At 45.5% G+C, this 12,772-nt stretch overlaps 1 protein-coding gene across 1 annotated transcript in view; it reads right to left on the bottom strand.

The window, feature by feature from the left end:
* The window catches only part of LOC126456245 (uncharacterized), a 410,153-nt gene that overhangs the window by 77,482 nt on the left and 319,899 nt on the right, over positions 1-12,772 (bottom strand). The window contains exons 10-11 of the mRNA XM_050091997.1: positions 11,145-11,338; positions 3,130-3,301 (exon numbers count right to left, since the gene is read on the bottom strand). Of these exons, the coding sequence (XP_049947954.1) occupies positions 3,130-3,301; positions 11,145-11,338 (366 nt within the window). The remainder of the gene's footprint in view (positions 1-3,129; positions 3,302-11,144; positions 11,339-12,772) is intronic.

Raw genomic sequence — 12,772 nt, 5'->3', positions numbered from 1 at the left:
GCCATCATCAGCGAATACAGTAGCGGCATGAGGAAGATCCCATTCTCCCAATGTTTTGGAGAGGCACAGCAGTATTACTCTTGGGATCGTGGTATGGAAAGCCATCGGTTACGACTTCAAGTCACTGCTGGTAGTGACTGAGAAAATTATGACGGCATAACGGTACAATATGAACATGATGCGTCCTCAAGTGTTACCTATCATGCGTCAGAATCGTGGCGTCTCTCTTCAACTGGACAACGCTTTTCCAAACGTCACACATGCCTGTATGAACTGTCTGTATGGTTTTGAGATACTCACGCGACCAGTAAAATCCCCAGATCTATTCCCTGTAGAACATGTGTGGGGATAGCTCGGACTTTAACTCTGCCCTATTGTCAGTATCCGAGACATGAAGGACCAGTTACACAAAACTTTTGGGCCAGCTTGCCAGAGGAGAGGATAGAACGGCTTTATGTTGCATCACCTACCCTCCCAACGCATGAAATTTCATTGCGTTTCCTCCTCCCCTTCTGGTGCTTCAGTTTTTATGTCAGGCAGTATATTTTGAGATGAGCAGTTTCTGCTAATGTACTAATACAGATAGACCAGAGATTTCCAAACTTTTTCTCAAGGACACACCATTCTATTATATAAAGTTTCACGAGACACTCTATCGCTAATATTAATAAAAGAGATTCCGTTGTAACAAATAATCTACTGTAGAAATATTCGTTTTTGTATTTATTTTTTAAGTACAATATAATTCTACATTAAACACTTCTTCGGAGATGCAAGATTTTCTAGTGCTATTATAAATTCAATGACTCATGTGGGGTTGATGAGCATTATGAATGTGGTTTATATTTGCCCGGATGAGGACAAATTCACGTACATACCTTCATCTATGTTTCTCAAGCTCCCGTGTTTATATTGGTCATACAAGAAAATACACTTTCACACGACTATGTTGCAGAAACCTGCAGCAAAGCGATAAGTGCTCTTTTACGTAAGAGAGAGTCATCTCTCTGAATAGAAACCCAGAAGCTACCTACATTTGGTTCTTGCCACTCAAGTTCTAGAGTGTGGTTGTTCTTCAGTTACTCGTCTTCAGCAAGTTAAAGTTCATAAGCATTGCAATTCAACATAGCGATCGCTCGTTTAATGCTTGATCTATCGGTATGCATATGAACTTTCTGAGCTACTAACAAAAGTAAACGACATTAGTTCATCGTGTGGATCAGATGTCAATCTCATGAAGTCCAAACTCATGATAAATGCTTGAGGATCACAGGTCCAATTCACAGGTCGGTTAAAGGAAATGTAAGTAGTGCATTCTTTCATCTAACTTTGGTCATATATCTGCGGCACGGGAGCCTGTGAAGATGAGATAAGGAGGCGGATCATGCTGTAACGAGTGGCTGTGAAAAGGTTCCTAAAATATCTGGCAGAACAGAGCGATAAAGAACAACACAGAGACCCGGCTTCTTGAAATACTCGCGTTTTTCATCTTCTTTTACGGTTGCGATACATGGATCCTTAAGACGAGAGACGAGCATCATATTGTTGCACTTGAAATCTGGTGCTGGCGCAGGACGTTGCGCATAAAATGGACCGAAAAAATACCAAATTATTTAACAACTTAGTATCTCTGGTGTCTTTCTTTTCATGTTAACCAAAAAATTCTCCATTTCTTTGGCCATATTGTGAGAAGAGACGAAGAAAATCTACAGAAAATAATCATGGAAGAGAACATCGAGTGCAAGAGACCAAGCAGCGAGCAGGTGGATAGGTCACATCATGAAGATCTCAGGTCTACCTCTTCGGGAGGCTTTATGAGAAGCTGATAACTGTCCGGGATGGAGATGCTTAGTTCATGGGACCACGACAGTCAACAATGAGCACGACGTTTGATGATGGTTACATTGAACAAAGAGGAGGATGTTTTGTATTATTTTATCACAAGCTTTTCATTCGCTTTGCTTTCTGAATGCGCTGCTCCCGCGGCATACTTGATGCTACTACTCGAGACCCTAGGGTGTCGGAACACCCCGTTTGGAAAGCTCAGTGAGGATTGCAAGGGCACATTCGATATGATTTTAAAATTACATAATTTGCCTATTGTCTCGCCTCATCTGCATGTACATCCTGAGACGTTACATCTTGAAAATGCCTATGAAAAATTTTATCATCAGAAGCGGTTGTGCGTGCGCTTACTGTCTCAACATTGGCAGATGAGTCAGCAGCTGTTCTGAGGCCAGTAGAGCGTGGTTTGACATGGCCACATTAGGCGATGGCTGGTGGAACTGAAGATGTGAGAAATCCTGACTAAGGGTCAGCTAGCCTGACGCTCTGAAAATGTGGTGGAGAAAACCTGACCATTTCTATTGACCAGTGGGGGTAGCCGCCATGATCGAATCAACTGAATAAAGAAAATATAGAATAAGGGAAACTCTAAATAAACACTGAGTCAAACCAGTGACAGAAAAACCAGCCACACGGTTTGGAAGACAAAAATTAGACGAATGCGAGAGTGAAGATGTGCCCTCGCTACAAGATTTAATGTACCAGCTATTAAATGTTAAATGTTTGGAGTATAAAATGATCTACAAAAATTAATAACTCGCTAACTCCTTAAGCGATTTACAGTAACTTAGTATCAATAGATAGGGCTGGGTCGGCAATATCGACCTGTTCTAATGGATTTTGTGTAACCATTTCGTATTTCAAACCACAGGCCGGAATGTATATTCCCCGCATGTAAAAGTGACTTTTCTGGCAAATAAAAATGGAAAAGTGTAAGTGACGGCAGAATTAGTAAATAGAAGTAATTAGAGATTATGGCAGTGATCGAGATTAATTGTTTATATTTATTAATGGTTAATGACTCAAAATAGCGTCTATACGAGCAAAAGTACTATTCTTGATAAACCAATTAAGCTACACAAAAACCAAGAGCAGAATTGATAAGCTTATGAAATTTACGTCCAAATTCATATGTAATATGTCTATATAACGTTAAATTTACACTTTAAACATGTTCTAGAAGGTCGGAAATACTAGAGTGCGATGAGAGTGCACAGTGGCTGCAGCGCAGGCGGCCTACCTGAGGACGGCGCCGCCGTGGTGGTGGGCGCGCCCTGGCCCTGCCCCTGGCGCTGGCCGGTGCTGCGCTCCGCCTCCGCCGCCCCCGAAGTCCCCGGCTCGTAGCGGCCGGCCCTGGTGTGGCACCAGCAAGCGGCGCGGTTGCACACGCCGACGCCCACGCAGCTGTACAGACCGCGCCTCCCCTCGCCGAGCTTGCCCGTGCCGAACGTCAGGTCTGTCGACACACGTGCCGTCGCGTACCTCAGTTTACGGAGTTCTTTTTCCCCCTCCGTGCTACGATGTGATCACTTGAGTGACAGTATATAGCACTTGTTAAGAGAAGGGGAGGAGCAAGAGTATGACATCACCATTTCACTCGCTTATATGGAGTTACAGACCGCGCTGAACACCTCCATCGAGGTCCTAATAATGCCTTGAACAATAAAGTTACCGATTTTGCTGCTATGTGGACGAGTGCCCCAAAGACGTGACACTGCAATTAGATGCCTGTTTTCACCGTATCATTGTGTCTAAAACCGACACAGATATGCACCCAGGAGACAACATGCAAGATGAAAGTAAATGGAAACATATCAAAGAAGTTCAAGGTGAGTACTGGAGTGCGACAAGGAGACTGCCTCCCCCCTCTCCTGTTTAACCTCGTACTGGAGAGAGTCCTGAGAAAAGTAGCAAGCGCCGGCCGGAGTAGCCGAGCGGTTCTAGGCGCTACAGTCTGGAACAGCGCGACCACTACGGTCGCAGGTTCGAATCCTGCATCGGGCATGGATGTGTGTGATGTCCTTAGGTTAGTTAGGTTTAAGTAGTTCTAAGTTCTAGGGGACTGATGACGTTAGAAGTTAAGTCCCATAGTGGTCAGAGCCATTTGAACCAAAGTAGCAAGCCTAGAGACAGGAATACAGCTGGGAAGAAGGATCAACACTCTGGCCTATGCCGATGATGTAATTTTAATAGCAGAGACAGAATAAGACCTGGTTCAGATGACAAGAACATTAATGGAAGAGGCAACGAGAGCAGGCCTGAAGGTGAATATGCGTAAGACAAAATACCTCGTAGTTACCAGAGCAAATGATGTCAGGCGCCTGAAGGTGGAGGACAAAGACCTTGAAAGGGTAAAAGATTTTTAATATCTTGGGGCTATACTCAATGAAAGGAACGAGATAGACCAGGAAATTACTGCACGAATACAGGCAGGAAACAGGTCAAGGTTTGCTCTGGGAAAGCTGTTGAAGTCCCGGCTTCTATCGAGATTCTCAAAGATCAAAATCTACTAGACAATAATACAACCTGTAGTCTTATATGGAACAGAGACCTGGACCATCACCCAAAGATGGAAATAAAACTCCTGACATTTGAGAATGCCGTTCTCAGACAGATTTTTGGGCCAGTGACGGAAAGAGATGAATGGAGGAAAAGAAAGAACTGTGAATTGCAGGAGCTATACAAGTCGATGGACACCCTGGCAGTTATCAAAGAAATAATACTGAAGTAGTATGGACACGTAATGCGTCGAGAAGGCCAGATCATCAGGCAGGTAGTGGAGGAAGATATTAGAGGCAAAAGACCACAGGGAAGACGACGACTCCGATGGATTGGTCAGATCAGAGAGGATATGAGTACGCTGGGGCTGTCTGAAGAAGAATACATGGACCGAGGGCGCTGGAGGAGGCTGATTGGTGAGGCCAAAGACCGCCTTCGGTTTGTGTGGCCAACGCAGTAAGTAAGTAAGTAGTATTGTTGCCTTCAGCTGTTACACACGCATTTTCCACATTTTGCAAAAGAACGACAGCTAGCTCTTAATCACAAGACTGAAGGTACCAACTCTAGCTACTTCACGGCATTTGAATTGGTAACAGGTTGGCGTCATCTTTTGCAGCTTCTTTCAGGAGCTAGCGTATTTGTAAACTTGAACCACTTCGCCTGGCTCAACAGAGATGATATTTCGTTGAAACTATGTGTTCAATCTCATTACGTTTCCCCTACTATTAAAAATCATTTCCCCTGTGCTGAATAATTTAACATAAATAACTACATTTAAAAACGTACAGAGTTAAACTTGAAAGTTTGTGCTGCCTTTACATAAACGCCACTTTTTTTTAAAAAAAATACTGATACAAGAAGCGTTGCACTGAGTACCTTCTTTAAACTATGTTATGTTATGTGGATTTGTCTGTAGGCAGGATGGTTCAAATGGTTCAAATGGCTCTGAGCACTATGGGACTCAACTGCTGTGGTCATCAGTCCCCTAGAACTTAGAACTACTTAAACCTAACTAACCTAAGGACATCACACACATCCATGCCCGAAGCAGGATTCGAACCTGCGACCGTAGCAGCAGCGCGGCTCCGGACTGGAGCGCCTAGAACCGCACAGCCACCGCGGCCGGCTAGGCAGGATGGGTTTGCTGACACATTTTGTAAGTGAATGTATTTCTTCTGCTTACATTCACTGCTTTCGAGATGATATCATTTAACTGTGCTTTTTGAACTGACTGCTTTGCCAAGCAGCCCCCAATCGCAGTGCTCAATGACGCTTCATTGTGTTAAGTAATCCCCTCTCTAACGATTGATCATTTGATCTTCCCATGATCCGTGCGAAAGCTGTTAAATTTGAATTGCAAGTCTATTTACACGTGAGATTAACTTCAAAGTGCTTTTCTGTTCCGCAGATTTCATTTTGTTGTCGCGTTAGTGGTGTCAACGGGTCTATGTAGGTCGTATACAATGTACTGCGTGTGTTAGTCAAAGAGAAAAAAGGCCTATTTTGCTATAGTTGCAGTACTTCATTTGTGTACCTCTCGGCGTTCACAATATTCTTCTGATCACTATCACCAACAAGTATTTCTCCACTTGCCCACCAGGCTGGACGCCTCCCCATACCAGATCGGTTCACCACTAAAACTGTCTCTTTCTATGGTATTACTGATGCTGCATTGACAGTCACCTACCCTAAAGGGAAACAAAGGGCAAAATTCATCTGTTAACTGACGGATAATTCGCATAAATCCATTAATTTAAAATATAAGAACTGCTTCACAGCAAAAGAGTTCGTCTCTGTTGTTATTGGCGGAAAATATAATACCTCACGTCTGGAATTCAGACCAACGACTGTGAGTGCAAAACTCTGCTTGTTCATATACTGAGACGCCCAATACAACAACCGTAGCTCTGTGAACATAGTTGGATCTCAGCCAAATATCGTTCTAGTTACGTAGTGGCTACTCCTCATGATGTACTGAGTTACGAAGAAGACATTGGTTGAAGTGACACTTCGTGCCATATACGAGGGCAGTTCAATAAGTAATGCAACACATTTTTTTCTGAAACAGGGGTTGTTTTATTCAGCATTGAAATACACCAGGTTATTCCCCAATCTTTTAGCTACACAACACTATTTTTCAACGGAATCTCCATTCAATTCTACGGCCTTACGCCATCTTGAAATGAGGGCCTGTATTCCTGCACGGTACCATTCCACTGGTCGATGTCGGAGCCAACGTCGTACTGCATCAATAACTTCTTCATCATCCGCGTAGTGCCTCCCACGGATTACGTCCTTCATTGGGCCAAACATATGGAAATCCGACGGTGCGAGATCGGGGCTGTAGGGTGCATGAGGAAGAACAGTCCACTGAAGTTTTGTGAGCTCCTCTCGGGTGCGAAGACTTGTGTGAGGTCTTGCGTTGTCATGAAGAAGGAGAAGTTCGTTCAGATTTTTGTGCCTACGAACACGCTTAAGTCGTTTCTTCAATTTCTGAAGAGTAGCACAATACACTTCAGAGTTGATCGTTTGACCATGGGTAAGGACATCGAACAGAATAACCCCTTCAGCGTCCCAGAAGACTGTAACCATGACTTTACCGGCTGAGGGTATGGCTTTAAACTTTTTCTTGGTAGGGGAGTGGGTGTGGCGCCACTCCATTGATTGCCGTTTTGTTTCAGGTTCGAAGTGATGAACCCATGTTTCATCACCTATAACAAACTTTGACAAGAAATTGTCACCCTCAGCCACATGACGAGCAAGCAATTCCGCACAGATGGTTCTCCTTTGCTCTTTATGGTGTTCGGTTAGATAACGAGGGACCCAGCGGGAACAAACCTTTGAATATCCCAACTGGTGAACAATTGTCACAGCACTACCAACAGAGATGTCAAGTTGAGCACTGAGTTGTTTGATGGTGATCCGTCGATCATCTCGAACGATTGTGTTCGCACGCCCCGCCATTGCAGGATTCACAGCTGTGCACGGCCGGCCCGCACGCGGGAGATCAGACAGTCTTGCTTGACCTTGCGGCGATGATGACACACGCTTTGCCCAACGACTCACCGTGCTTTTGTCCACTGCCAGATCACCGTAGACATTCTGCAAGCGCCTATGAACATCTTAGATGCTCTGGTTTTCCGCCAAAAGAAACTCGATCACTGCCCGTTGTTTGCAACGCACATCCGTTACAGACGCCATTTTAACAGCTCCGTACAGCGCTGCCACTTGCCGGAAGTCAATGAAACTATACGAGACGAAGCGGGAATGTTTGAAAATATTTCACAAGAAATTTTCGGTTTTTTCAACCAAAATTGGCCGAGAAAAAAAATGTGTTGCATTACTTATTGAACTGCCCTCGTATATCGTTGCTGAGAGTACTATCTGTGTGCGAGAATTTCAGACCCATATGGACTCTTTGTGACAATAAGTAGTGACCTACAGCCAAGAGACAACCGTCAGCTGACAGCAAAATTACGTGATGACCGTGAGGCAAAACTAGACTACTTACAGCAACCACAGAGGCATATCAGCAGTCATTCGCCCCGCGCTCTACACCACAATGGGACAGGAAAAAAACCTCTAATATATCGGATCATGCTAAACACCCTCTACCATGCACTTCACATGCACTTCCGAGTGATTTGCAGTGTGTGTAGATTGATCAGTGCTTTCAGTTATTATGACCGAACGCGGTGGCGCAATGACACTGGATCTTCCTTCGGGTGGACGACGGTTCAAATCACCGTCCGATCATCCAGACCGAAGTATTCCGTGATTTCCATAAATCGCTTAAAAGAAATTCCCGTTGGTTATTTTGAAAGGGCAACACCGATGTCCGCCCCCATCCTTCCAGAATCCGAGCTTGCGCTCCGTCTCTAATGACCTAATTGTCGATGGGACGCTAAACTCTCATCCTCCTTCCTTCCGTTATCAAGGTATCATTTGCCTGTTCGATGCAAAGAACACATCTTTCATACACTAGCAGCATAAGTCCGATTCGTGAGGAAACCTTGACGGTAATTAATAGTGATTATTCATCTCTTCTTTCATCATTTCTTCTTTTTCTATTACTTTGGCCAAAATTTGGCCTGCTGTTATTATTATTCACTTTGTTTTGTGTAAATCTCGGTAATAGTCAAGGAAAAGAATTTTAAGCATACTTTATCGATACTTTCCACCTGTAGCAAGTCAAGAGCTCTCAAGAACAACATTTTTGTGGATTCGGGGGTGAGGCTAGGCTTATCGGGGAGAGAGTGAACAACGCGTTGGTGGAAAGGGAAGCAGCAGGTGAAAGTGTGTGTTGCTGTTTAAGACAATAAAGACCAGTCAAACCTTTTTTATGTGAATAGCAGAGACAGAGTGATTCAGAAATAAGAAAACGATGTTTCAAACGATCGTATGTGTCGATCATATTCTGAATGTTTAGCCCACTTTAAATGTCTACCGTAAGCTGTCAATGTACTTATGGAGATGAAATGTATTGGATCATGTATTACATTATATTACTCACAGTTTAGGCCTGTGGCCATTTTCAATTGCAATTGAGTCGGTGAAGGCTATGCGTTGGATTTAAAAACAGTTTAGTGCTATGCTGGAACAGAGACTTGTTCACACACACACACACACACACACACACACACACACACACGTACACACACAAGCGCGCGCGCGATAATCTGCAAATATAGACTTGCACATCACGTACTGCATACGTCCACTGTCTCGTCTGATGACCAACTACTGTGCCTCACCTATTTTTGTCTCCCTCGACCTAGAGAAAGCCTGCGACCGTCTATGGCATTCAGGTCTCCTTTTCAGACTCTAGGCTCTAGACTCTAGGCTTATTTCCATTTGGTTATGTCCGTCTCATTTTCGTCCTTCCTCTCTAAACACCCATCCTTTATTAGCATTAACAAAACCAATTCCTTTACCTTACGTCTCACTGCAGGACCCAAGGTTCCGTCCTCTCCTTTATCTGCTCTACACTGCAGATAAGCCCAAACCACATAAACCAGTCTATCTCCTTCAGTATGCTGATGACACTGCTTTCCTCACTCTCTACCCTACGCTCGAGAAGTTCCAATGATTCCTCCATGACTTCTACCTGACAATTTACGATCGTCCCATCCAGTTAACTAATGAACTAGAATATCTTGGACTAACCATTGCCGGCAACTGACGTGGACACCTCACCTATTAACAACGCAGCAGAAATCCCACAATAGACTAAAATTAATAACTGGCCTAACTTGGGGATTACAACCCTCTACAGGCCTCCACACATTCACACCCCTTGCTATGCAAATGTTTCTTGGATATCCGTCCCACCCAAGTTCTATATGTCCCTCCAGAGCATGAAACGAAGTGCACTTAGCCTCGCTTCCCGCATCCGTTTACCTTCCCCCAAAAGGATCATTTACCAACGCATCAATATCGCTCCTCTCCTCACACACATTGAACACCTCTGAACGACCTACACGATGCGCAAACTCGACTCCAATAATCGTATAGTTTCCCCTCGATCTTCCAGTCGTCATGCGCTGCTGCGCTTCTACTGACACACCCCACCAGCCCCACGCCTACATACTCTCCGCGTACTCTCCCAGAGAAATGTCAATCAACTCCCTCTCCCAGACAATGAGATCTGCCCCGATACATGTCCCTCCCACCAACTCTAACTCTTCTCTACCTATCCCACCCCACATCAGGGCTACTTTTCCGCCCTGTGCACCCCTACCTCTTTTCTCTTAATGTCACTACCCTACCCACACACCACACTCTTCCTCACCCTCTTCTTTCTTACCTTTGCCTTCTCACTATCACCCCCCTCCCCACCAACATCTAATTTCATCTCCATAGTTTCTTACCTAACAGATCCCTATCTTTTCTATAGACATCCCTCAACCACTATAGAACGTATTCTCTCATCCCGAAATCCTTCTCTCCCACTGGAGGTCCTTCAGATTTTAAGTGAAATGCAGGTTTTTTTAAAAGAATTGAACCTTCCTGCTGTGTTGTTTTAAAATGTACTGTATACTGTATTTTCGACGTTTTAGCTGTTCATCCTTTGATTTTTTAATTTAAAAAATAAAACATTTCCACGTTTTTACATCTTGTTTGTTGTTTTTAAACCATGTGTAACGTTTCTCCTCAAATAACATTTCTTATCGTCTCTGTTAGTTTCAAAAGTGCTCGCAACTGAAGAGGGAATATTGTACTGTTAGCAGCCCATCCCCAGTCCATATAGAGCGAGGGGGACGAAATAACAATACAGGAACGAAAAGTACTGCATGCAGTAACGCCGTCTGTAAAACATCAAACAACAGATTTGCTGCTGTTTGTCTGCATATACAGTATTCACTAATTATGTGTTACAGATTGGCAACAAAGATGCAAAACGACACACACCAGAGACTTTCAATTTGTGAGCGAGGTGGCGCAAAATCGACAAGTAAGTGGCTTTGCGCTACTGTCAGATTGTTAACAAATTACATAAAAGTTTTCTGAGTATCGTACCGCCTCATAATGTAAAAACCTATAGTGGAGGAATCAACCTTTCGGCCAGGGTTGCAGTGGCATTCTTCTGGGTCTACTGGTTGGCTCAGAAAACTTTTACGCCAGCGGACTTTGGCTTCGGAAGCCTACACAGTTATAGTTTATTAATGAGCTGGCAGCCCCACCTGTAAGCTGGGACAAGAAGTCAGTAATAGCGGAGCGAATACATCTAGACGAAAAAAGGCACCCCATTTGTAGACAGCCGTCAGGGCCATCAGTAAGTGAACGTTTTAGGTACTCACTGACACAATCCTGGGGACACAGGGCAGAGATCTGCTCCAGTGGGTCGCAGAAGCCGTCCGGGCAGTGGTGGACGTCCGGCGTGCAGGTGGCGTAGTGTGCGATCAGGTCCGTCGAGAAGTTGGCCTCCGCGCCACGCCACGCACAGCCGCCCAACGGCGCCACCTCGGGACGCGCCGTCGAGTTCCTGCCCTCGCTGCAACACAAAGTAGTCAAGTAAGTAAAGTCTGCGGGGAGGCCATTAATGGCTGGGAGACCCGAAAGGACAGGTGCAGCTGCCGAATTCGAAAGGTTCCTTCCCGCCCGCAGGTACCTTTCTTTCGTGAATTATGAGGGGCATTCAATTAGTAATGCAAAACTTTTTTCTCGGTAAACTTCGGCTGAAACAAAAAAAGACATTTGTTGTGAGACATCCTAGAATATTCCCGCTTCAGTCCCTATCCCTATCTTATATATAAAATTCTCCTGTCACAGTGTCAGTTGACCGGTTCACCGCTTGGTGCAACCAGTGGTTGCTCAAGGTCAATCCTTCCAAGACCCAGGCGATCATTGTAGGCAAAACTACACCTTCCCTCCGTCTCCCTGACTTCTATGCCATCATCCATGGCCGTCCTATCGCCCTCACCCTCACCCTTGAGTACCTTGGCGTTACCCTTGACCGTCGCATCTCCTGGACCCCCCATCTCCGGACAATCCAAGCCAAGACACGCTCCCGACTCCGTCTCCTCAAGCTCCTTTCTGGCCGCACATGGGGTCTGGACCCCTCCACAATCCTCCACACCTATAAATCCCTCATCTGCCCTATCCGCTGTTATTCCCACCCTGCCTGGATCTCCGCCCCTCCTACCTTTTACAAATCCCTTCAAGTCTTCGAACGCCATGCTCTCCACCTCGCCTATCGCATCTGTCTCCCCTCCCCCATGCAGAACCTGTACGACCTTATTCCGTTCCCACACCTCCTCCTTTTCCTCGAACGGATACGGATCCTCTACACCTCCCATGAACTAGATCCCCCTCACCTGCTTGTCGTTCCCATCCTCTCCCACCGCCGTCTGCTGCCGCACCTGTATTCCCACGTCCCACCTGCTCTCCATCTCTCCACGCTCCTTACCCTCTACCAAGGTGGCTTCCACCAGCTCCCCCTGCCTTATGATGCCCTCATCCCCTCTATCTACCCTCCTATGAGCTTTGATCCTCCTCTTCCACTTCCTGTGTTTTTTCCTCAGAGCACCCCCCTCCCTTCTCTCCCTCCTCCCTCCCGCCCCCTCCTCCCCCCGGGCTTCCCCTACCCCCCATACCTTCTTTCCTCCCCCCATCTCCTCTGCCCCTGGCATCTAAACTCTCCCTTCTCCCTCACCCTCTTCTCCTCTTTCGGCAGGTCCCCGGTCTCGCACACGCCTCGTGAACATTAGCGCGCCAGCGATCGTCGCCATCAGTTTTGTGAGTGTGCCGTCGTGTTTGTGCTTTAGTGTTTTTCGCCGCCCACGCTCCATCGTTCACGTGTATCGTCACCATCAGTTTTCGTGCACAGTGCTGACGGTCTTTGGTTTTCTTCACGTGTGAACGGCTTCGTGTTTTTTAATTCCTGTGTCTACTGTTACTTTGACCAACATTATGTTCTGTTACTTAT

Source organism: Schistocerca serialis, chromosome 2 (assembly GCF_023864345.2).
Source record: "Schistocerca serialis cubense isolate TAMUIC-IGC-003099 chromosome 2, iqSchSeri2.2, whole genome shotgun sequence".
NCBI classification, from domain to species: domain Eukaryota; kingdom Metazoa; phylum Arthropoda; class Insecta; order Orthoptera; family Acrididae; genus Schistocerca; species Schistocerca serialis.
The sequence above is the reverse complement of the archived record's forward strand: the minus strand, read 5'-3'. Positions and strand labels throughout refer to the sequence as shown.